At 40.9% G+C, this 26,138-nt stretch overlaps 1 protein-coding gene across 1 annotated transcript in view; it reads right to left on the minus strand.

Annotated features, from left to right (window-relative positions):
* The window catches only part of COL4A2 (collagen type IV alpha 2 chain), a 139,265-nt gene that overhangs the window by 76,059 nt on the left and 37,068 nt on the right, over positions 1-26,138 (minus strand). The window contains exon 4 of the mRNA XM_061377573.1: positions 23,506-23,586. Coding sequence (XP_061233557.1) covers positions 23,506-23,586 — 81 coding nt within the window. The remainder of the gene's footprint in view (positions 1-23,505; positions 23,587-26,138) is intronic.

Consider the following 26,138-nt stretch of genomic DNA (forward strand, 5'->3'; position numbering starts at 1 on the left):
GCACCATCTAAAAGAGAAGGGTGTGGTTGGCATGGGGATAGCCAGGGAGGAAAAGAAAAACAAACAAGCAATGAAAGCAGGGTAGGAAAGAGTATACAAAGAGATTCCTTGGTAGCACGGGTGGCCACATGGGTTTTGGTGAAACTTAAAGAGTGAATAAACCACCCTGCCTTAATTGTACTTAATTACCTGGTCCTAAAAAAGTAGAACAAATTAAAGAACAACAAGGGGAAGGTGGCTGGAGTACTCTGATTTCATTTTTATGGGCTGCGAGATGCTCTAAAATCCGCCACTGAAAGCCAGCCAGAAACATGAAGAGCTAATCTGAAGACTTGCGTTTTTTTTTTTTTTCAGCAGAAGAAAGTGCAAACCAGACTGAAATCAAAACACAGCTAATTTTCAGGAGACACTGGGTGGTAAGAAGCAGTTGTGTTTTGTAAGAATAAGCCATCAAGAAGAAGAATGCATCTTACTTTGTTATTTTTTTTTCTAAACATGGATTTGAGGTCGATAAAGGCAAATGACCTCACCTCCCAGTAGAGATAAAATTCCATTCATACAACTGATTAGCTAGAAGACAGTCCTCATCATACTAAAACCATTCCAAACACCCACCACCCCCGAAACCTTCCCACAACCCCCCACACCACCCACAGTTCTCAGTGCATTGGAAAAGTAGCTGCTGACAAATGGGAGAGAAGACCGTCTGCTGAGTTTTCCAAGTGTTATGTTTTGGCTATTTATTGGCATGGTTACATTGCAAATGAACTTCTCACTTGCTGGTATGTTCCAGCAAAATTCTGACCTAAGCAAAGGGTGCCCAGTCATTTTGGCCAACTGGCAGGAGTTGATTAAGATCCTTGATATTTTTACTTTGTTTTGACTGGCTTTGAAAAGGCAGTCCTGAACAGGCTTTTCGCACTTTCTGGAACCTTAGGGAGTACAGAAGGTACCACACTGCACGTGTAGAAACTGCCAAGGGTCCCCCTAGTGCTGTGCAATCACAGGCTGCCACTTACGCATTAATACCTCCACACCCTGATTTACTACCCAGCTATGTAGACAAGATACACTGTTGTGCAAGCATTCCTTCAAAACTTTGACAAGGGAAACTATATATAAAAACCAAAGGAGTACACACATATTTCTGTAATTCCTGTGAATTCAATAATTTTCTCATGCTCTCCACCTTTTACCAGCTACAGACTGCAGTTTCTGGCACTTTGGTAAAAATATTTAGAGCCTCCTGGATAGTATGAGGTTCTGACTGCAGACAGAAGAAACCTTCTAGAGACAGAGGAAGGGAATTGTCATACTGACTGAAAATCCTTATAGCATTTGTTGCAGATAGTTGTATAGTCCATGCAATAATCCTCCACATCTTTGGCCTTAAATTCTTTAAGTATAGCTCCCACTAACAGGAGTTACTTGGCAATAAAACTTGCACTAAATATTGAGCTGCAGTTTCCAGATACATACACATTTATCCAATGTTAGATTCAATGTTAGTGAAAAGACATCACAGCAACAACATAATACACCATGGAAATGAACAGCTGTCTCATCTAATGACCTTTCTTGCCTCTGAGTTTTTGAAAACAAGCATATAGAGGCAGGTAGGACACATGAAGTAATGCCTATGCTCTTCTCAGTATTGATAAGCTCTGGGCCAGATGGTCAAAGTTCAGTTGTGGACACTGCTTTTCAAGAGTCAAGATGAAAACAATAAAGAATGATCTGTAATACAATAAACTTTTCCTACAAGTAATAAATGAACAAGTCATCTCTCCCCAGACTACAGGAGCAAAGACTAAGTGGGGCATAACAGCAGAGATACCAGCACATGCCCTTCAGATATGTTGACAAGGTTGCTGGAAAGACTGTGGAGTCTCCATCACTGAAGGTCTTTAGGAGAAAGTCAGACGCATCTCTGTTGGCAACAGTAGCAGAACTGGCATACCTTACAGTTTACTAGGACATAAACAAGAAAGAAAGTCCTGTCAAATGTAATCAGTGCTTGTAATTGTTGTGCTATCTACACAGTCTCAGAGATAAAGGCATCCATGTGAGAGGCACTCTATATACACAGCGAATAACAGTTTAGAGAGCTTTCACTGTAAATAAACAAGAGAGCTGAAGGAGGGAATTGTTGACATTTTCTTTACTAAGGTTGAGAACCTCAACAGTGGTATTAACCAAAAGACAAGAACCTAGTTTCCAGAAATACTCAGTATGAAAACCCTGGCTCCAGGCTCCCTAAGGAGCCCTCAACTCCCAGTTAGCCGCTTCTCAGTAAACAAGCGTGATGACCAAAAATGACGCACAATGGATAAAACTCCATTTCAAAAATCCATTTTACTTAGGTAACTAAAGAAAACTGAGCTCTTGAGAGATTCACCTTATATGATTAGTTTTCAGCAGACCAGGAGTCTGTGCCTAAGCCAAGGGAAGTAACGTTTCCTGAGAGCCCAAGGCTGCAAGAGGAAAGCTTGCCTGGAGGTTGCAGGAACTCCCAAACCTCGTTTCTACTCATGCGCTGGCTATGGGCACAACTCAGACATAATTAATGAACTAAGAGAAAGACAGACAGCTGGGCCAAAATCAGTCCTGATTCACTCCAGTAGAGTGAACTATGAGTTGAAGGATCAGCTCCTCCTTCATTAGCTGGCTTCTAATCCACCTCAGCAGCAGGGACAACTTAATATAGTGGGTATATGGAAGAAAGAAGTGCTTTTTTATGCCATTTTTTGGTCGTAACTTCTCACATACTCCCATGTTACGCAAAGCTGACACTGAGGCTGTCAACTGAAAACTGGATTGAAGTACCTTGTGTCCCAGCAGGCCTGGGAGCCCTAGAATAGTAAAAAGTGCATATCTGGTAATGAAAAAGTAGTACTTACATGTTGTCTAAAGAAATCTTATTTCTTTGGGGACAAAAAAACCCCAACAAACTATTTTGAAACAATGTTTCTGATTTTCATTTGTTTTCTGAGCATAGATCACTCTAAAAGGTGAACTGATACACTGTAGTAATGCCCAATTTCAACCTGTGTGTTCTTGATTTACATAGTTTATTGTAAAGTTTAAAACTGCTTTAGAAGAAACATGTGCCGGCAAAGGAATGAGGATGGAAGAGAAACTACCTACATGGCATCTGACTAAAACTGGTCCGAAAAGAGGAAGACATGGTGTGCAGCAGGTCAGAGAGTATTATTCCTCTCTTCCACCATGGAGCTTCACTGGTTCCTCTCCAGAGCACACAGAAACTACCAACACCTGTCATCTGTACAGCTCCCAGACCTCACTTCAAGCTCCTGAGTGGATGTCAGTAGCCCTCAAGTTTTGTGACTGCCTCCTGGTTCAATAGTGAATTTAGCAGAGGTGAAAGTGGACTCTACAGCAAAGGTCGCATGCACAAGTTCTACTGAGTTCACCTGAGTTTTGGGGGTTTTTCAGTTAAGAAATCAGAGTGGACAGTTTTAGCCTACAGGAGAAGAATGAGCTCAAGTCCAAAGTAACAGGGAACTTGTTTGTTTTCACTCTTTTTCTCAGTGTATCTTCTTGTTTGGCAGCACTTCACTGTGCACCCTAAAAATTGGAGAAAATCTGCCCTACTTTTGACCTGTGAGACTATAAATAAATGTAGACAAAACACAGACAATAGCAGACAACTGCATATTTTTACATATATTACATGAAATTATAGCAATAGTCTTCTTCACAGAAGTTATTTCTTCCCTTAAGCTCTTGATAACTTTCTGCTTAGTGAAAATGGTTGTGTGTGTGGCACTTTAATGACACAATCTGTAAGTACAATAGCCTAAGTTTAAATAATGCTTCCTCACAAAGTTTCAGACACACAACTAAAGAGTTAAGTAGTTTCCATGTTTATTTTTCCTGGATCCTGTTCTGAGACTATCTTCCATAGCTGGAAAAGGTCAACATCCTACCATTAATACAACATTATTCCCACAAGTTTCTACAACAAAAAGAAGTTTTCATAAACAAAAGCCATTTTTTAATGTGGTGCATCAAGAGCCATGTTTACTTGTGCTGTTATTTTGCCAGTACCTTATGGTTTAGAAAAGATAAGGCTATTAACGGAATTTAAAATACATATTTTTTGATCTTATTCCACATTAGGAATGAAAGAAAATGTTACTAAACTGTCCTCCCAACTTCCTCTCTTGAGAGGTCAGGCAACTTGGCAATCTATCACTTCTGAAAAAGAAGTATACATATGTATGTTTGAAGGAGCCATGGCATGTAAGATAAATTAATACAATCATTCAAAATTTTCTGAACTTTGAAAATAAATAATAATTCTATGTCATTAAGAAAACAGTTTGAAGTATTTTATAGCTATTACAGTAAAGCCCTACAAATCTTCTCGTAATCAAAATGCTCAGAGGAATTTTTGTACTTTGACTTTTAACTCACTTTGTTCCTATGCACTGGTTGGCAAACACAATTCATCCGGGAAATGCGCATACATTTATAGTATTCTCATTTCTCAGCTTTCTGTGATACTTCAAGAGAGTGTTCATGAAAGCAGTACCAAAGTACTTGCATGACATCTGGTTAAAAACATAAAAGGACAGAATATTGATGAGAAGTGAGGGTTTTTTTCTCCACATACAGTTTTCAGCTGTGGCACCTGTTTTAATTGCCTTTGTTCCCAAAGTGTATGATTCACATCCCTTCTCTCCAGAGAAATAAATCTGCAAAACTGGTATGTACAACCCAGAACATTGATCCTGCTATTTCGTCCCTTTAATCTTGTAAATCTAATGTGGAAAGAATGCATTGGAGTGCTGGTATCTGAAAATGAAGGTGTGGTGCATGGAATGAAGTATGTGACGATCTTGAACTCTGAAAACTATAAATTGTTATCTGTTAGTTTACTTGATCTGCCTCTTTATAGCATGCCCCCAGAAAACAATCAGTGAGCTGGCACATGGAGTCTAGTTTTAAATGAGAAATGCTCCTGTGAAGTTTTCTAACATGAGGGTAAACAGAAATCTGAAGAGCCAGGGGATTCTTTAACTCTCCTGGCACTGCCCACACCGTTTGTCTGTGCTGGTTCATGGTATAGGTCTGTCCTGGTCTCTGGGCCTGTCTCCTTGGGCACGTCTTTCTTTGAAGGTCTCTTTTTCCTCTCCATGATCCACTAAAGAACAGGATTTTGTGACAGGGAAGCAACTTTGTCTGAAATTTGGGTAAGTTACAAAACTTTGTAAAGCAGCACATACTCAGCAAGGGTTTTTACATTCTGACATTGAAACATGGTAATATCCCATTGCTTCAGAGTGTGCCCAAAACCTCACAGCTCCTCAACAGCACCAGGCTTAGTGAAGATGGAGCATCCCATGCTGGGTCTGTGGCATATCCCTGCCAATTCCTTATGTGGAGTGGTGTCAGCCTCACAGAGGCCTGGGTGAGTGCCCACCCCAAAGATGAGGAGCTTTGGGAGGACCATTCCTATAGCTCCTCTTCCAAACCAGCCTGGGATAGATATGAAAAATGAGAGCAGTTTTCCTGTCCCTCCTCAGTCAGCATTCAGGCAATGTGGAGCACGCCCAGGGACAGCAGGCTGGATGGAGAGGTCAGTATAGGCTGTCAGCTGGAGGTGTCGGAAAAAACAGAAGCAAGGTTGTGAAAATGACTGATAATGGGAGTCAGAGGAAAGATGAACCCTGCTGGCGCAGGAAGATGGGGACTCAGAGCACCAGCACAAGAAGGGGCTGATTTTTTGAAGACCGACCAACCAACCAACCAACCAACCAAACCAAAACCACCACCAACAAAAAATAACACCAAAACCAAACCAAAGCAAACCAATGGGCAACTGGTGAAAGAGGAACTTTATGGACAAATGGGGATGCAGATGGCTGTAGTTTAAGTACAGAATAATGCATAAAGGGAATAGCAGCTGGAATAAGTGCAATTTTAAACGTTTTTTAATGCACAATTCTGGATTACAACAGAGATATATTACACAGGATCGATGACTGTCAAGCAGGTTAAGATTTTGTACCTGAATTTGTGCTTCCATCTAAGAGTTATTCCTTCTGTGCTGCTGACTGCCCCCTCTTCTGAAGACAATGTGGAGAGCAGGTGAGGAATAGGTGGTGACTGCCACCTTAGCTGAAAGATATTCACTGGGTCTAATCAAAGGAGTAAGATGAGGCAAGTTCCCCTTGAGAAGCTTTCAGAAATGCGCTGCTCTTCTAATTTCTTGCAAGGGTCCCTAGGTATCTCATTTAATTGAGATACAGAATATTCCAACCAAAAGAAGAGGGGTAGAACACAGAGAACGATCTTGTAAGATAGTGATAAAAGTACCAGCATCCTGAAGTGGTTACAGGAACACACATAGTAGCACACAATGTAAAGTAAATTCAGTGCAGTTCATATTATTCAGGCTCCATATCCACCAGCCACAAAGTAGTAAAAACACGTAACACACTAACAGCAACAGAAGAGATTACATCATATAAGGGACACATCTGACTCTGGGTTTAAGAGAATCCAGAGGAGCACAAATGTTGGGCTAAAACCCAGTGAGAGCCAACAGACCATTACAAGCACCATGGCATAGTACAAAGGCATATACACTGTCCATAGACTGAACTGGCCTAAATTTAAGGATCATAAACAAAGCAGGGGACTGTTTCACAGCCCCCATCAGAGTTTATTCTTAGCATATGTATCTGCCTGAATATCCAAAAGTCAGATAGGAAGTAAATGAAATTCATCAGTCATCAGCTGGCCAATGCTCCTGCATCCTGGAGTGTTTACGGTTGTGCAACATTTCCTCTCACAGGGACAAAAATACTTGGTTACAAGACAAAATGTTTTTTTCAGTCACTGGTTCTTAACAACAGTTCATTGCTGAGGTTTCCATTGCTTTGTCTCTGCTTACCTCATGACACTTTAGCATATAAATATTAGTAGCTCGTTTGAAAGACTTGCCTTCTCCTTGGTTTAGATATCACAATGTACACTTCTGCAATTTTTCTTTCTGACTACCACCCTCTCTTCCTTCCAGCTCATCCTAACCAACTCAAGGAAACTTCTGCTTGTGCTATGATTACACCAAAAGCTTTGTGCCCATGGAAGGAGGCACTTCTAAGAAGGAAGTCTTGACGCTGTTTTGCTTTGTGGAGTAGTAGATTCATATCTCCGGATGGTTTTATCTCAGTTCTCCCCTGACAGTCAAATTTAAGCAAAGATGGCTATTTCCTATTTCCACTAAAAGAAACTGAAAGGTTCTCACACAAGGGTAAGCTGAACACTTAAGAATTTCCCTCCTGGACCTTCTGGAATGTCTTCGTTCCTGTTGCAGCTTTGATTTAAAACACCTGGGTCTTTCCCTGGTCAAACACAATAAAATCCATCTGCGATGTTCCTGCTTTCTTACGAAACACGCTTTGCACCTCTCCTGAATTCTTAGATGCTTAGTTAGCTCTTAAAAAGCCAAACCTCACTTCGCGCCAAATTTCAGCTCCAAAAGCTAATCCAACCAGCAACCACGATAACAAGCAAGCAAACTAGAAATGCCCTTCTTGCAGAGCTTCAACCAAATTGTGTCTGGTGGAAACTGCTGCCATCTCTTTAGGAAGCACACAGCTGGGGTGGGATGCTTCCCCCAACTTTTTATATGTGCCTGCTGCTAAAGGGATTCATTTGCAGCACATGCTCAAAGGGTATCATGTACTCACTTAAAGATTCTGGTTAATTGACAGATGTTCTACGATCCTAGGACTGACTTGCTTTCCCACTGAGTGAATTTTGAGGAAGTTCTTCCTTGAACTAAATGGCTATTTAAGGGGTAAGCCTAAGTTTGACTTATATTTCAATTCATGATAAGAATAGATTATAATACATGATAAAACACAAGCTGACCAGTCTTCTCTACGAAAACTGTGGTAGATGTTTGAATAAACAAACTGCAGGAATAGAAGAACAATTATAGACTAGGTACTGAATTTCATTATGGGAATGTTTTTAACTGAATTGCTAAAGAACTCAGACTCCACCAGACAGCCCTAACTGCATACACTTCCCGAGATCTCCAACAGAATTTGGTTTAGAGAGTTAGGAATATGGAAGAGATTTTACAGTATGAAAGATCTCTACATCAAAGATCTCCTCTTAAAGCAAAGGATTCACAAGTGGCTGCAAGAGTGTTCCAGTGATTGTAAATACATGGCAGAGAAGTATGTTTATCCCACAAAAATGAAAAGGATTCCTGTTGATTTAGTACACAGAGGCAGGAACGCATTTAGCTTTACAATTACGCTTATTGCAGGAGAGTTTATTCAGCCACCCAGGGCTCTGATTTACACACACAAACCTCTTTGAAGTCAGTTAAGTCACACAACATATATAAACCAGTATAGGTCTCTGTCTAGGACTAAGAATAGATGGAGAAGGAAAATCCTTACAGGGGAAGGCAGAATACAATGTCTGTGAGGGGGAGAGTAAAAAGGAACCCATTCTGCAGCTGTGTAAATGCACCAAGCCCACAGATTCAGCAGACAGTATAATGATGTGTATTTATACCAGAGTGTTGGGGCTTTTTAAGCAGATAAAAATAATCTCTTTTTTTTTCTTTTCTTTTTTTTTTTTTTTTTTTTTAAGTGCACTTACTGGGAATGGTATTTAGCGTTTATTTAGTTTTGGTAAGCATGAGAGGAAAAACAGTCACACTTAGGTAGGACACTGGCCTAAGCTTCTAAATAATTTCACAGGACTGAAATTATTTAGAGGCTTTTGGATGATTAAATGTATATATGCTTGATACATTTAGCAGTGGCTAGCACAGACTTTTACTTAATAAAACTATTACTGTGACAGCAATGGGTATCTCTGATGGCTATACTGACTTTACTAGAGAATACTCCTGTGAGTAGCAGAGATATGAGGCCCTCCACCAGGGGCTGGACATGCTGGGGATGGAAGGGACAGAAGGGTCTGCTTCCCCTGATGGGGAGGACCTCCACCCCCCTGCATGTTTCCTGTCCTGTACCATGTAACACAGTGGCACACAGGCTGAAGTGTCCTGCTAAGTTACCAGTGTTGGCTCCTTGAGGCAGTGTCAGGGTCACTTTTATGGGTGGTCCAAGGGCACCCTGATCCTTCCTATGGGTGGGTGTTTCCTGGTGAAGCAAACCAATCATCCTCCTTGGCCTTGGTGGTAGCCACGGATCCAGACTAAGCCCAGCAGACCTGTTCTCCACTTCCATGTACCCAGAAAAACTTAGACAGCTTCAGAGGCACGATGGGGGAGGATGGCAGGCCAGGGGGCATGAGAAGCAAGCCTGTTTTCTAGCACACTTGATTGCACATCAAGCCCCAGAGGTGCTGGATCTTGCCCTGCATCTTTAACATCACTCCAACGCATACCGTTCCTCTTCTTAAGTGATGCTTAAGCCACTGCGCCAGTCAGAAAATATGCCACTACACGCCTGCTGGGCGCTGAGAAAATCGCCCTAGAGGTGTAGGGGGTAGCAGATTCCTGCTGAGACACTGACCATGGCAGTGCCAAGGCCAGCAGTGGGATGAGGGCTGTGCTTCTGACGGCCATGGCATGGCAAGTGTTAGGTACCAACCTGGGGCACCACCATCATGTCTCCTTTTTCCTCTTCCCTTTCTGCCTGGAAAAAAATCCTTTCACTTCCCACTGTGGATGAGCTGTGGCAGTACCTCAAAATGAGTGAGCTGGGCGATAGATGGGGACTGAGAGAAAAAGAGAAGAGGAGGGAGGCAATGGCTGCTGCTGCCCCAGCACCCCTGCTACCTGCTGAGGACAAGAAGAAAGCAGTGGGGTCTGGTGGCCTCCTGCTCTGCACATGGACCTCGCTCTGTGTATGGACCCATCCATGGTCGTGGGTCTACAGGTCTAAGTGGTCTGCACTTTTGCCTACAGGCACAAGAAAACTCACTTTTTGAGCAGAGTTTTCTGTGGTGGCCAAAGGTCTGCTGTTAGCAGCAGCTATATTTTATGCTGACATTTTTCATATGGCTTTACTATTCACCAAGTGTTTTCTTAGACATGGCTCCTCTCCTCAGGCTGCTCTGCTGTTCTTCTGGGGGGTGTAATGTTTTTCTCCAGTCTCCTTTGATGATAAAACTCTATCCCCCTTTGAGAAGGCTTTGTGGTCTTTCCCCCTTCTCTGTTCTACTGAGTTCAGGGTCTCCCTCCATGAACTTCTCTAATTTGAAGGCCATTATTTAATTGCCTTATAATAAACTGACTTCTTCCATTTTGCATTTATATTTCATAGCACATCTGCAGCCTTTGAGATTCCACTGCATGGATGTTTCAAACCACACCATAGGATCTTGGCAGTTACACATGACTTCAGAGATTTTATACACATATATCTGACGTACAGAGGAAGTAATTAAACCATATGGACCTCTCCCATACAGTAGGAAGAACAGCAGAAATCTTCTCACTTGATTTATTATAACCTTATGTCATTTAGCAAAACCAACTTTGCAACTGTTTGAAGGAAAGAAGCCAGCTGAGGAGGAGAAAGGACCTGCACGGGAGCTGTGGCTCAGGCAATCTGAGCCGTTTTGCACGCCTGTGGCTGTACAGTGCAGTAAAGACCTTACTGGCAGCACCAGGTATGAGCTAGAAGAGTGCAAACTCTGCAGTTTGGTTTGTGAGGTTTTGTAACAATAAGGAAAACAAACACATCTCTCCTTGGCCTCCACATTTACTTCTTCCTCAGCTCTGATGGCAGAGGCTAAGGAGGAGGGGCTGCAGGGGACAGCATCAGAAACTGTCCCTTGTCACACAGGGGGAACCCACCCCTCTATCCTCCAGCCTCGCTCTGTGCACACAGCCTGACGACAGATGAGGCTGGGCTCACGCAATTTAGCCTGTCCTGTCTGCAGAGCACACTGATGGTGAGGGAATGGCCCCTACAATCTCTGCCACTGTGCAAAGTCCCTAGCAAACATAAATAAAGTAAAATAAAAGCTATGGGAAAGGGTGCAAGATAGTGCTACACCGCACATCTGTGCCAAGCTTGTGGAGGAGCGTGCTGTGTAATGGAAAGGGAGTTAGTCTCACAGCAATATAGTGGTAAGGGAATACTCTGCAGTAGCAGTACAGTCATATTTGAACTTAAGAGCTTCCTGTGGAAAGTATGTCCTAGCCGGAAACTCACATGCCAGGTCTTGCCCTTGTTAAATACCATAATAATGAGTATATATGGGTCCAACACCCACAGCACTGTGTGGTGCCTTTGGGCTCTTTGCTGTTGGAGTCCTTATCCCCTGGAAAGAAGCTGTCACTGTGCCCCTCTGCATACTGCTACCTCTGCCATTAATGTGGAAGTGCTAGCAACGCTCTTGGCACTGTAAGAAGAGACCACACAGCCAGCTCCTACCCCAAGGATCTCACATCCTAACACAGCCAAGCACAGCCAGCTGTGAAGACTACCGCATCCCGCACTGCAGAGGGAAGAGCATCTCACAGAACCAGCTTCTCTCATTCCCCTTCCAGGCCACCAAGAAGGGAATTTTCTTACAGGAAGCCTTCACCATGAAAAGGGTGGTGAAATGGCAAAGGAAAAGGTGTTATGTAAAAAAAAAAGGTGTTACTTGGAAGCAGATAACAGAAAGGTCATAAAAGAAATAGAGAAGAAGTAAAGGAACTAGAAACAGAGAAAAAGCTAAAAGCAAGAGGTGGTTTATAGGGGGAAAAAAAGGAGTATTTGGATCAGAACAGAATAATACGGACACATCCAAGCCCTTACTAGACTGGACAGAAAGACTATATTGGCTGCTGTACGCTGAATGGACTGAAGCAATATGTGTACTGGGGAGGACAGCAAGCACCAGAACTTTCTCCTTCTGCTTTGACAATGTCCTTGGGGCCAAATAAACTTGCTTTTAACGAAGTTATAAAACTTGATAATATCTCTTCAATCAGTGATATTGTATTTGCAAAAATCAGTGTTACTAATAAAATAAGCAATACTTAGGCATAGAATTTCATCAAAAAACCATGACCTATATTAAAAAAAAACCAACAACAACCCCAAAACACAAAAAAACCCCAACAACCCTGAAGAGCTTTTCTTTACTGGCGTCTATAACAGCACTAGACAGAAAGGAATCCAATAGATTAATACAGTCTTTCCATAGGCAAATAATTTTAGCTTGTGGGAAAAATAAATGCAGCATGGATGTTTTATTTGTGTTTGCAGCTTATTCATTATCTACAGCTGTTCTCCATGCCTAAAACACAGACTTCTATTCTTCAAGATTGTCTTTCTGCATGCTCCAAAAGTGAATATATAATTTTAAGATATTTTAATGCTTGTCATCCTCTTCCTGATGAATGTAATGGAAGCATTTACGCAGACTTCAACAGACCTGCTCGTTACACATTGAAAGTACTTGTAAACCTTAGTACAAACTGAGGTAAATAAGGAATATTTATTCTCTTTAAGTGTCAATAAGAAAATGCTGAGAACGGGCTTGGTCTGTCTCAGCAGATACTATTAATGATGACTGACTGCCCATTCCCACATTCCTGCTCTCTCCAGGTCAGACTCAAAGGATTCCACTAATAGTTTGGTACTTACCAAAGCAGACAAAAGGAAAATGGGTCAATGTTACTTGCTCCCATGTGACAAAAATACAGAAAATAGAAACAAGCACCATTTGAGAAACTTGTAAAGCCTTGGACACATGTCATGAGAAACATTTATGCTCTCTTGAGTGTAATTTCAGTGCTAAAAGATGACCTGGATTATCCTCCTTGGAAGCCAGTGTGAGCTACCCAGTTACAAAGCATGACTATCATGCACCCACTGCACGTTGTTTAAACTCCTGCTCTCAGTAAGCAGGAATTGCAAAACTTGACCAAAAGCACAAAGAATATTTCTGTGCAGTAGTTGCACTGTCCACCAGAAGCCAAAGCCTGAAGGTATAGCCAAATGGACAGTATTTTTGTCCTAAACCAATCTTAACAGCACATTTCATTTCTGCAATGAAGTGTAACAATATGTGAAAGCCAAACAAAAATATCAATGATACGTGAGAATGTACTGTACTTGTACAGTCTTGTTTTATCTTTTTCAATAAAATTGTTCTTGATTCCTTGATGTGATTTCTCTTACTTTTTTCTCCATCTCTCAATTAAATTTGTGATATGCAGATGGCCAAATACACTCTTAAAAATGCTGCCCTCAAAATGAATTCCTAAAATAACAGTGAAATACCCTCTCAGTTTATCAGCAAACTGCAGTAAGATCTGTTTTCTTAATTGAGTCTAACAAGCCCATAAATCAATAGAATCCGTAGGTAAAGCAAGAGGAATCAAATGTTTTCTTTTCAACACAAGAGCTGAATCCACATAACAAATAGTTAATCCAGCACATTTATTTCAGTCGTAACTTTGTTTAATCTACAACCTTGGTACTCATTTTGATTGATTACACTAATTCTTGAGCTTTGTCCAACACTTTTGAATTGTTCTCCCGTCACACCAGCTGAGATTGCAAACGTTTTTGACACAAGCTCGCAGGAGAAGAAACTGCAAAGATCTAACCTGAATCAATGGACTTTAGAGAGTGAAGTGCAGTATTTGCACAAATGCTGAAAACCTGTAGTTATTTTGGTGGAGATAATGTATGTAAATATATATAAGTTTCAAAAGATGAAGTTAAAAATGTAAGCAAAAAAATAGTGCATGTGTCCTTTTGACTACCTTTCAGTCAAATATAATTATTTTTCTCCTGTACAGTTAATTTTAACAGATTTTGGAAGAATTTTGCTTTCAGGGGTGGAGCAAAAGACAATTGCACAAGAGAGTGCAATCTGTTAGCTTGGGATGGGCTTAACAATACTGTAGTCCTTTAGATTACAAAAACCTACAATTTTTAAAGATTAGTTTAGGATTCAAACAATGGTTCTTATCTGTCTGAATCAGAAATGCTCTGCAAAAGAAGAAAAGAGTAAAACTGAGGGAAAAATAATTTTTGGTCAATGTATATTTTGCTTGATTTGAAAGAAAGACTCCATTTGAGTTTATTTTACCCTTTAAACATTCTTTATTGTATTCCGAATATTTACAAATGAAAATGTGATTTTGGTGTGAAAATTTAATTGCTTTCCTGCATATATTCGAACAAACCACTCTGCTTCTTCTTACATAGTTTGCATTTTTCATTTGAAAAAAATTCTGAGGAAAACTTTTCACAGACTCTTCCCACATCTCAGATTTTGTGTAGAATGAATATATGGAAGCAGGATTCATTGCTTCTTGCTCATGGGAAAGTTATCTAACGTCCTTCCACCAGTTCAAAAAGATCTCTGATGTTGATTAAACATGTATAAACAGAGCTAAAAGAAAAAGGAAACATGCATGCTTCACTCAAAAAAATGTCAGGACAAATGTACTGAAGAGCAGCGATTAGCAACCAGCATGAGTACCCCACTACACAGTTGACTGATAGTCAGCGTATCCCAGGTTAAGCAATTTTCACTAAATAAAACGTTAGGTCATAAACTAGTCAGTAAGTTTCAGACTGACTCAAGTTCAAGTTCTGTCAAGCAAACCTGTACCCTGCCTGACTTCAGTAGCTAACTCTAAAGATTATGGGCCTGTTTACTGCTAACAGCTCATTAAATTAAGCCTTTAGCCTAAGATTTAGATGCTGATGGAGCAATATCAAGACCTTAGGGATTCCTGTATGCTGGCAAGACCTTGTAAGACAGAGTTTTGAAAGTATAAATGTAAACAAAAGTGTGCATTTAAAACTGTACCCTCAAACATGTGTGTAAAAGGAAACTGTACTCTTGTATCTGAAAGCAGAAATTGGCTTCACAGTTAAACACTTTTCTATGGTAACATTCTTCCTGTCTTTTGTAGTCACCAGTAAACTGCTCTCCAGTATTACTCTGACTAGAGAATAAAGGAAAATTAAATCTTAACGTACCATATCAGACTTGATTACAGTATTGAAAAAAATGAAGGTTGCCTTCTTGTTCATGCATAATGCTTATTAGTATTATAGGTATTTTGCTTTTAAATCTGCTGCCATTAAAAATATCTCCCCTCTGAGGGCAGCTCCTCTTCCTGGAAATTTCCAGAGACTTAACCTTGGCCTATAAAGCAATGTGAAGTTTTGAAGCATCATTTTTTGGTACTTCATATCCATTCTAGTGCAGAATCTGACAATACTTCAGAAGACATGAATAAGTTCGCTCCCAAACACTGGAGAGCAAATAGGACACTTTTCAAACAATTTCTGTCTTGGGATAGTAAGAACAAAAAGACAAAGACAAGCAAGGGCAGGCCGCTGCAAGGCACAAAAGCTTTGTGAATTTTTTGCTTGCATGATCACTGGGTTTCTTCTGGTGGTGAGTTCATATTTAGTTGTTTGCTGAGTGGCTTCCTGGAGCGGATGAACTGGCAAGGTGGCTCCTTGACATTTACTATGTAGGAGCTTGCACAACAGAGGAGCTTACATCAGCCTGTATATAGAGGCTTAGGTCAGCTTGCCTTCTCCTCAAGACCCCTAAGCACATCAGTCAGACCAGATCTTCCTGTTGCTACTTAACATGGGTAGAGCAGAGAAAAGTAATCCCAATCCCCTTTCAGTGGAGAAGTTAGACTAATAGAAATATCCAAGAGCTAACAAATTGTAAGCTCAGGATGCAGGCAGATGCTGAGCAACAGAAAAGAGACCACTCTTCTGCAAAGAGAGTGAAAGGTCTGTTTTTACTGATCTGTAGAAACATAGAATAGCTTGTGTTGGGAGGGACCTTAAAGACTACCTAGTTCCAACTGCCCTACCATGGGCAGGGACACCTTCCACTAGACCAGGTTGCTCAAAGCCCTGTCCAACCTGGCCTTGAACTCTTCCAGGGATGAGGCAGCCACAGCTTCCCTGGGCAACTTTGGCTGGAGCTTGCAGCAGAGAATGGGCAAAATTTGTAAGTGCTTCTACAACAATGTTTGAGATCTAAAAACCAAGGTTACAGAATTATACTAATCGGCAACAAACAACAACCCTGCTATAACAGGCATCTCATGCTGGTGAAATGAGAAAAATCAGCGGCATACAGAGCTGCTACGCTGTCTAATTTACATGGGTGACAGAAAATACAGATACGGCCACAGCAGTGGCACAGCACGCAAAGGCTAAAACAAAGTGTAACAGAAAAAAATACTGAGGGCAATGGGAAGCATTAGGGAATCCTTGTGAGTGGAAATAACAGAAAGGTAGGATTTGGTTTATATTTAGGACTCCCCTGTTAAAGACACTGATCACAAAATACTCAGTGAAATTAAAGAAGCTGCAAAACTAGGTCAAGTAGCAATACTGGCAAATTCCAACTACTAATGTATTGTCAGGCACAACGCCTCCTCCCGATGAGATAAGGAGATAAAACTTTTGATACAGCAACTGGCCACTTAGTGGTGAGCTCTGGGACCCGTAAGAAAGGTTGCAGCTCTGGGTTTAGTCTTGAGTGCTGCACAGAACCTGCTTCAAGAGGTACTAGTGGAAGAACTGCTCTGTAAGAGCTTCACAATATAACTGAACTTAATGCTCTAGTGGGATGGAGTAAGCCAAATAAAAACCTCTCAGAGATATCTAATTCAAGAACGGGACATATATAAAAATCACAAAAATAGTAAACACCTAAAAAAAGCAGTCTAAAAGGCAAGAAGCCTAAAGCAACCTGGAGGATTTTCAAAAACACTGTATTAAAAGCCCTGGTAATCTGTGTGTCACATATCAAAAAGAAAGTAAAACAGTTCAATAAAATCCCTCCATAGCTCCTAAAAAAAACTAAGGAGGCTATTATAGGGAAAAAGGTTAGCATTTAAAAAAATTGCTGAAATGAACATGAAAGCTCATAAAAACCAGATCAAGAGTAAATGGCAACTAGGATGGCTAAAAAAGAATGTGAATATTTTGCAGAAGATCATCAAGATGATAGTAAAAAGTTGTTTAAAGGAAAGTAAGAAACCATCAAAGGAAATAGTAGTACCAGATGATGCCAAAGGCTTATAAGGGGCACTCTGGGATGATAAAGCCATAGCAGAGAAATTTATTGACCTCCTTGCGTAGGTCTTAACTGCCAAAGGTGTTTGAGAGGGTCCCAAATCCAAGCTATTTTTGAGCCAGATTAATTTCAGATAAATATAAAAGTACAGAATCATAGAATCAAATCATAGAATAGTTAGGGTTGCAAAGCACCTTAAGATCATCAAGTTCCAACCCCCCTGCCACGGGCAGGTACACCTCACACTAAACCATCTCACCCAAGGCTCTGTCCAACCTGGCCTTGAAAAAGTATTAGATAAAATAGAGATATATATATATATTAAATACAAAAGTAGTAGATAAAATATGCAAGGCAGGTGTTACTAAGTGAGTGAACAGGAGCAGGTGACATTCGCCCGTGAATTCTGAAGGAACTCAAGTGTGAAACTGCAGAGCTGTTGGTCAAGGTGTGTAACCCATCATTACAAACTGCCACTGCATCAGCGGGCAGCTGCTAACCAAGCTCCCATGTGGAAAAGAGAATCAAGAGGAGACCCTGTATATTATGGGACAGTTTATCTGCCTTTCGTGCTTGGAAAAGTTATAGTCTGCCTTAAAGAATACAATAACTGAGCACAAGGATAAGCACGGTAAAGCAGGCCCTAGTGACAGTAATGTATTTGGATTTTCAAAATGGTTTTGACAAAATACTTCACCAAAGCGTTTTAAAATAAGTTCCCCAAGGTTTGCAAGAGAGGTGCTGTTATGGACTGAAGGCTGTTAGAGGGTAGGAAGAATAGTGCTTGTGGTCACATTTCAAAATGAAGATGCAACAGCAGTGGGACCTCTCAGACATGGGTGCTGGAACTGGTTTTAGCAAAGACTTCAACAGTGATCAGAAGGCACTAAACTGTGAAAAATCCAAGTCTAACCTCTCTTAGATTGTTAAATGTGATGTTAAATGTGATTGTTAAATGTGATGTTGGTAATGGAGGATGGGGAGACCTAGTGATCTCCCATGCTGGGAGATCCAGAAGAACCCCAACAAAGTGGGTGGGCAGATAAGCTTCGGTGTTGAAGGGCATCAGGAATGGTACTGAGGAGAAAACAGAGGATGCCAAGTTGCTGCTAAGCAAGACCTTGGTGCACCCACAGTCATGTGTGCTGCATACTGTTCTTGACTCTCACAAAAGAGAGAGAAAAATAAAGGGACTGAGGAATGGAGTGTTGCTTTCAGAAGAGAACCTAAAAAGGCTGCCACTCTTCCTTTTGGATAGGAAAAAGCTGAGAGGGAATATGACTGAGATTTACAAAATTAGGGAAGCAGCTAATAAAGTAAATGCTGAGCTGTTCTTCCCAAAACTTACAGTACTAGAAATAGGGTGTACTTGATGAAATCAGAGGGAGATTCAATTAGAACACGTTGAACAGTGATCTTACCTTATTTGAGTAGTCAACCCTTAGTGTCACTGGAAGTTGTGAACACATACACTTACAACAGCTTCAAAAAGGAATTAAGACAAATTCAGGGAGAAACAAAGATACTGAAGGAACATACAAGTAGGGTGATCTTGGGTACAAAGGAAATGGACTGCACAAAGTTGCCAGACCTATGTGCTCCCTGTAAATAGCATCTCCTACTTCTGGGGAAACAGCAGTGAACTAGAGGAATTACTGATCTAATTTGAGAAGACCCTTCTTATTTTGTAAAAACAGTAAAGTATCAGATTTCATCAGCTATATCAACTTACACTAACAAAGAGTTACAAAGGAGCTACTGCCATTATACCAGCTTAGAAGCCAGTTAATTGTGATGTTCAAGAATTACACTAACAGTTGATAAAATAGTTTTATTGGATTTAAACATTCTCCTAAGATATAAAAATGGAATTGACTTAAGAACATTTTAAGAGCTGTATTTTTTTACTGTTTGTTTGTTGTTTTTTTGGGTTTTTTTTAATTATAAAGATAAACTTCTTCTAGATCTATCCCATGTGTTAAGATTTAAACTTGCATGGAAAATGCTCATAAGTAAAGATCAGACACTAGACTTCACAATTCTACAGCACCAAAAGCAGACAGGAAAGCTCATTAGTGTGAGCAATAGAACAGATATCTGTAATGGAATTATAATGAACCCTCATGTCAGACTTAGTTAAAAAGAAATCTTTAGGCATTCCCCAAAAGTGGCCTTTGTGGAGGGACTTGAAGCTGTCTTTTCATTTCACAGTTTGCATTATTCTAGCCCCTTGCAAAAACAATGGCTAAGTGGCTCAAGCACTGTTAGATGCTTGACTCAGACAGAAAGTATAAAGCCAGATTTCAATAGAGTGCATTTTCTCACTCTATAGAAAGATCAAAAAGATTTCCACTCACTTCCACTTTCTACAATGCCTTCTAGGTTGATTATGAAGTGAAGTTGATTATGAACTTCAACAGGTCAAACAGTTGGCCATTGTACTGGAAGGAGTTACCGTTTCCTACACAAGTGCATTAATGTTTAACAGATTCTAAGAATGCATATATTGTACCCTGCCCAATATATGGTTTGTAAAGAACTATATATCTCAACATTTTAGGAGTTGCAAAACACCAAACAAATAAAAAAAAAAACCCAAACAACCCCCAGAAAATAAAAGAGGAAAAAGAAACCAAAACAAGAAGTTTTTAGTTTGTTAGGGTTTTTTTTTTTTTTTGTTTTTCCTTTTAATTCAGGGTTTCTGTTTCATTCAAAGCAAGATTTCAATACCATATCAGTGCTTCCCTTTTCTCCTTTCTCTCTTACTCAGGCACCTGGGTATTCCTTACAGTATTTTCTCAACATGTAGCTTAGGGAGAGGTTGTCGGTTGTGATAGAAGAACAACTTAGAAGAAGCTGTCTTAGGAGAAAATGAGATGAGCCTGTCTAATCATAGGGAGAAGATAAATCTGTTGTCTTTCCATGTTTTCTTGTCATGTGGATTTGAACACTCCTCTAGGGGCTTCACTTCTTGATGGAACTTGGCTGAGCTTTTCGCCATCTGTGAGAAGGGGAGATGAGGGTGAGGCTGGGCCCCTAGCTTGACTCCTGCAGCCCCAGCTCCAACCACCTGCCTAGTTGCAAGGTATGACTAAATGGACTGGATATTTGTATCCAGCTAACAGTAAATAGCAGCTCAGTTAAATTAAAATAACTAGGCTACAGTGAAAAAACCCAAAGACTAGAATGCCATTAGACACTAGAAAAGACAGAGCTTATGGAAGAAGTTCCTTTTACTTTTTTTTCTCTGAAGGTGTGAACTGAAAATTGAGACAGGAGGTGGAAATTTCAAAGGGATTGGTTGTGTGTGGCCCAGGAAAGACATTCCTCAGAGAAACTTCCCCGAACAACAGCTCAGCATTTGCTGTGAACTATGAAAACTATGTTTGTACATGGTTATCAGCAATATCCTATGATTCTCTGAACATTTTCATTCGACCTGTTTTCCTCCTGGGAATGAGGCAGAATGTGCCTTTCATGGGTGTCCTCACAGCCCTGGGAGCAGCACTGATGAGAGGCAGGAGGTTGTAGGTTAGCTGCTGCCTTTGCCTTGCTACAGCAGCTCCCCCAGCACTACAGCAGGCAGATGAAGCTTCTGCTGTTTCATCTTCCTGTTCCCAGTGGATTTCATTGAGCTGTGTCTGAGCCTAGGGAAAGCCGCAGGGCTGAGCTCACACACCTCTTTCCAGTAGGCCTGCTAGATGCATGCTCTAATTCATGCTAGGTGCCTTTTGTCCCTAAAACCTGCCTGTTTGAAACAGGATTCAACTTTCCTGTGCCTTCGTGCCTAATCTTATCAGTCCCAAGCCCACAGCAGCGTAGACAGAAGCTCAGGGCTTCCACTTGTCCTGCATGTGAACACCTGGCACAAACTGCCAAAGCCTGGCTGAATCCTCACACATCTACACATTGCCTCTCTGTCTCTAGCGCAGATCCCTCAGAAGGTATCAGTGGGCATATTTTGTAAAGAACACTTTTTTAAAAACAAAAGCCACTGGATTAAGACAACAAATAAAGAGAAGCATCGTTATTTAAATATCTTTATTATCTTAAATAAAGCCTTTATTTAAATGCTGTATCTTCAGACTGTAACTGAAACAACAGAAAATGAAGTAGAAGCACATATAAATAAAAAGTAGGTATCTCTTCAGACCTTTTCTACTTTTATAGTTTGCAACTGTATTTACCACTCCAATGAATCTACTTTGTTCAACAGCTTCTGATATGTATTCAGTAGCAGCAATCCAAAGAAAGTGGTTTTGTTTGCCTGGTTCTGAGAGAATATCCAGGAGATGGTGGGGCTGACAGCTGACTGCAGACCCTCACAGTGCTGCTCCCACCCTAGCTCCAGATGCCCTGCAAGTGACAGCTTTGTTGCACCTAAGACAGTCATTGAACAAGCATGCTCTGACAGAGTGCTTCAGGCACTCCTAGAAGTGCAAACATGCAATATATCTATTGTGCATGTAATGAGTCACTTTGAACAGCAAATGTGTGTCATGCAGAGATTTTGTAGGACATTTTGTAGAAACAAATATTCCCACTGAGCATTAGCATGAGACCAGAAGCAAGACCAACACTGTTCCTTAAACCAGATGTTTAACAGAGGTTGTGACATCTGAAGAGACGAGCAGACACAGAATACATGCAGTGCATGCTGACTCAGAATGAGGCATATCATTTCAGAGTTAAAATACGATTTTTGAAGTGTTGTAAAATTCTTTACATCACTTTCCCCAATACTCCTTCAGATCTTGCACAATTAACCACAAGTAGCAAAACATAATTTATCTTTTGTAACATTCTCCTTTTCTCCTTTTTAGCGTCTATTTAAAGGGAGGCCAATGTGATTACTTACTGAGGTTACTTACTTCCCTGGAATAAATCAGAGTGAGAGTGGTGAGCAAGTACATAAAATCTGGCCTTATCTTTCAATCTAGATACTAAGCAACTCACTGGGAGCTTCTCGTCAGTGGCACCTGACTGGTTCTCTACTCTGGTAACTCAGTATTTTTTGCTTTTCTAAACTATGCATTTACTTTAGTTACGTCTTTTGTCCTGTAGACTTGGCAGCTTGAAGTTAAAAGTTATTCAGTCAATAAGGAATGTGAAAAATATTTCACTCAAGAAAGTTGTAGTTTTGCACCAAGTATTTTTACAAACCCTAACAAGTACATCCATGCTTTGCTTTTAGAAGTTAAAAAATTGACACTGAAAAGGCATAGCAATGTCATGCTTGAAGCCATTTCATACAGCATCAGCTTGTGACTTTTAGAGCCCTTGGAGGGAAGTGGCAGGAGGCACTCGCCAAACTTCATGTGTGGGATGATAAGGGTAAGGCAGTAACAGCTGGAGGGAGCCCCACTGGAAGCTGTCTCAGGGGAGGACTTGTTTGTCCTCAGCTTCATGAGTTTGCCATTAGCTTAAAATAATGGAAAGCAGACCATGAGAGGATCATGGTCAGGGGATGGGAGTTATCACCATTACAGTACTTATGGCATGGTAACCTCAGAATCATCTGACTTCCATGGAGACAATGGGACTTCTGCTGTAAACAAGAATGTTCCTCGTCTCCCACCTACACTGTCACTTTCTTACTACCTCTTGACATGGAGTCAAGCTTGAGGAATGCAATGGGAACAGGAACTGATGTTTTGCTGCATGGAGGGAAGGCAGAAAACTAAAGAACCTTATGAGGTTTATGACAGCAGAATGAGCATATGACCTGCCACCACATCTCTTGCCTGACCTATTCTTAGAGATGGGTGGATGGAAAAGGCTGAGTCACTCTCTCAGCTGCAGAAGACCAAGCTGTGCAGAAGGAGCCTGCCAGCCAGGGCTCCAAGCCATGCAGGATAAGGAACTGCCCTATTTCTTGGAGCTCTTTGCAGCAGGTGGCTAAACTCCTCCACCCCATATCCCTTCCTCTGCCTCATTCCTCACTATTCCCTAAAACAAAGAACAGACTTATCAGCAACAGCCTAATGCCAGTAGTCCCAAGCAGTTCCCTTCCAGCAGAGATTTCAGGTTTTGCAGGCCTGTCTCTCTTCCGCTTTAATGGAAATCACATGTACGTGATAGCTTTTAATGAGATGCCATTTTGTTAGAAAGACTTCAAGAACATTGCTGAGTGATTTTGTCCATATTCATTTAGCACTGTCACAAAATCCAGTGATACTGTAGAACATAACATCCCTAAAATTTGATCTGATCAGCTTGCTGTGGCTATTAGGTCCCTTGGCCCTGATCTTTCAGAGAAGAACCTGCCTTATTTCATAACATTGCAATTCTTCAAATCTACAAGCTCTTGAGAAAGTAAGACAAAAAGACAGTAACTTTTTCCTGAAAAAGAATAATTGTTCGAATACTCCTAGCAGACTGATGCAAGTCCACCTTTACCAAACAACATTGAACACTGAACATCAAGAATGTTTTACAGGAAAAAATGTTACTTACACGGCTTCCTTTTTCAGGGAAACACTGACATCCTCCACTGCAGTCTCTGCCTCCACATGGTCCTGTGTAAGTCTTTCCACCCTGCAAACCAGAACACACATAAAATGAAAGTTAAAAGATATCAGCTACAATACCTGGCACAGCACAATAAGCTTTGATTAACAGGCTTGCTGGGAACTTGCCCAAGCAAAGACCAGGATCAGATCTATGACTTCCAGTTGAAACTTCTTTAATCTCTGCTTAGAAGGAGCCGTGAGTGGCTTTCCAGTTCTTGGAGATCAGCATCAAGAAATATAATGCTCCTGTATTAATTTCCCTTCACATTTTCAAAACATTGCAGCTCCATGCTGAGCAGTATCTTGCACATCTTTCTGACACATGCAACAGATATCGTATCACAGAAGTGCAGCTGCTTGGATTCTTCAGGGACAAGGACTAAATCCTAGGTCACAATGCAGCACATCCTTCCATGCATGCTCTAAATCTTTTCTATACTTTAAAATAGTTATGGGTGGACAAAAGGAAGATGTAAGTATCAGGTTCAAAATCATAAGCCAAACTCCTGCTCTCTCCTCTTCAATGACTATCTATTCTAGAGGCACCTAAAACTTGCTAGCAACCAGCCACTGTGAAATAGAAGTCAGACACAGATTAAGTAAGATGGCTGCAGTTACACCTCTCCTGCCTGTCCAGAACCACCTTGGCCTGGCCTGAAAATACATGGATCACAAAATATGCACCATTCTATATAAATCCTTGGATGGTCTTCAACAGGCAGGACAGCTCTGATTACACCTAGCACACTGCCTGCATGAAATGCAGCAGCCACAGTCACTCTTGTTCAGAAACCTGAACAGCAGAGATGCTGGGAATGCTGTGGTGTGACTTTTATAACTGTAACTTAACCATTAGGAATACTGTGAAGACCAGCCTGAAGCCCACCTAAGCCCAGGGTTTTGAAAACCTGAAAGTGCCCCATCAGCCTAGTCAGTAAACTGGGAAAGGAGGAAGGGATTTCTTGTTGCTATTTCTAAGCCTGGTTTGCCCCACAGTAAACAGTTAATGGAGCCAGAAGGAAAAGAGAGAAGGATGTCTGAGAGGCACAGCCCCTCAGTCAGGGTGGCTGCTAATTTTCATGTGCATTGCTCCTTAGACAAAAACCCAAGGCACCCCAACTGTAAGATACAGGTTCTATGTGGCTTGCTCCACTACTGGATGGAAGAACCCTGAATCCTTTGTTGCACTGGGGCAGGAAAAAATGGTCCCTTCACCCTTCCTGCCCTTTCATAGCTTGAGCTGGAAGGGAGGTGACGGTGGTATAAACAAGCCCCAAAACAAGATGGGTGCTCTATGCTGTTGCTTAAATAGGCTCTGATGCTGCTGCTCCTGCCTGTAGCCCTGACTCTAGGACCTAAAACAGAGAAGGACCGACATTGCCACACTTAGCATTTTTCACGTCTCTTAGTAATCCCCTACTCAACACCTGGGGTTGTTGGATCACATTTCTCAGGTACCCACTCCTGCCACTACACTACCGAGAACCTGAAAACAGTTCAGGGCTTTGGATTTCTCCCTGGGAGCCAAATGAATAAAAGATATGGAGTAGGTACCAGGCATTGCCTAAATTCTCCTTTGGTCATATCTGCACAACAGACTCTGCATTACTGCTACGAGAAGCAGTAATACAAAGTTCCCAATGTAAGCTCTTATACTTGTCATGAGAGGGTTAATGTCTGTATCTGAACTATTTTATATATCAAAGTAATTTCATTTCAGCTTTGTATTTAATTCTCACATTTAACACTGGGCTTTTCAAATTGATAAAAGAGGTCCACAGAACTGAAACCACGGCTGCTATTTAAAGCTTAGGTGTGTGATTCAGAAAATTATTTCATGGATGTAACAATGCTCTACATCATGCTATGAACTCTGCTTTATGTTTAGGCTATTATTTAGAGGAAATCATAAACCAAGACAGTTTTATAACCTCTATTGCTTGCTCAGGTTGGTCCATTTTTTAGTTAAATATTTGGATGGTCACAAACTCACTCTCTCTCTCTTATGTTTTGGTGGGTTTTTTTCTCATTAACCTATTTGCAGATGAAACATGCCTCTCCGTGAGTATCTTTCATTTCACAGTTTCCCTCCAAGTTCTTTTTCAGAAATTAAGGATAGTTCTGTTCATTTTTACGGATGCCATGCAGATGTAAGACCTGTGTGAACATATTCCTCTGCAGGATGCAGGACTTCATTAAGGAACACTGTGTTAAGTAGTGCTGCCATTAGTAAGAATAAATTCTGAACTTTTAGAGATCTGTTTTGGTTGGAGCTGTAACAGCCTAACAGTAACAGACTGACAGATACAGTAATTTTACCATACGAGTTTTCAATTATACTTACTGAGAAAACAACAGGGAGAACAATAAGTTTATTTCTTTATTAATTAGCAGAGTGACTCTAAATTTGGTAAACTGTTGCTAAGGGGAACATAGAGTATGAGTAGGAACTATGGCAAGATTATTTGTGTACTTGTGTATGAAAAAAACCCCGAGGTTGCTAATGCATATTTCAACTGGAATAAGTTCAAGGTCTATTGTTTGTGTACTATCCACCATCCAACATTCTAATTTGTA

Source organism: Neopsephotus bourkii, unplaced genomic scaffold (genome assembly GCF_033783945.1).
Source record: "Neopsephotus bourkii isolate Nb327-2 ecotype Australia unplaced genomic scaffold, CSIRO-AGI_Nbou_v1 NB_1760, whole genome shotgun sequence".
NCBI lineage: Eukaryota > Metazoa > Chordata > Aves > Psittaciformes > Psittacidae > Neopsephotus > Neopsephotus bourkii.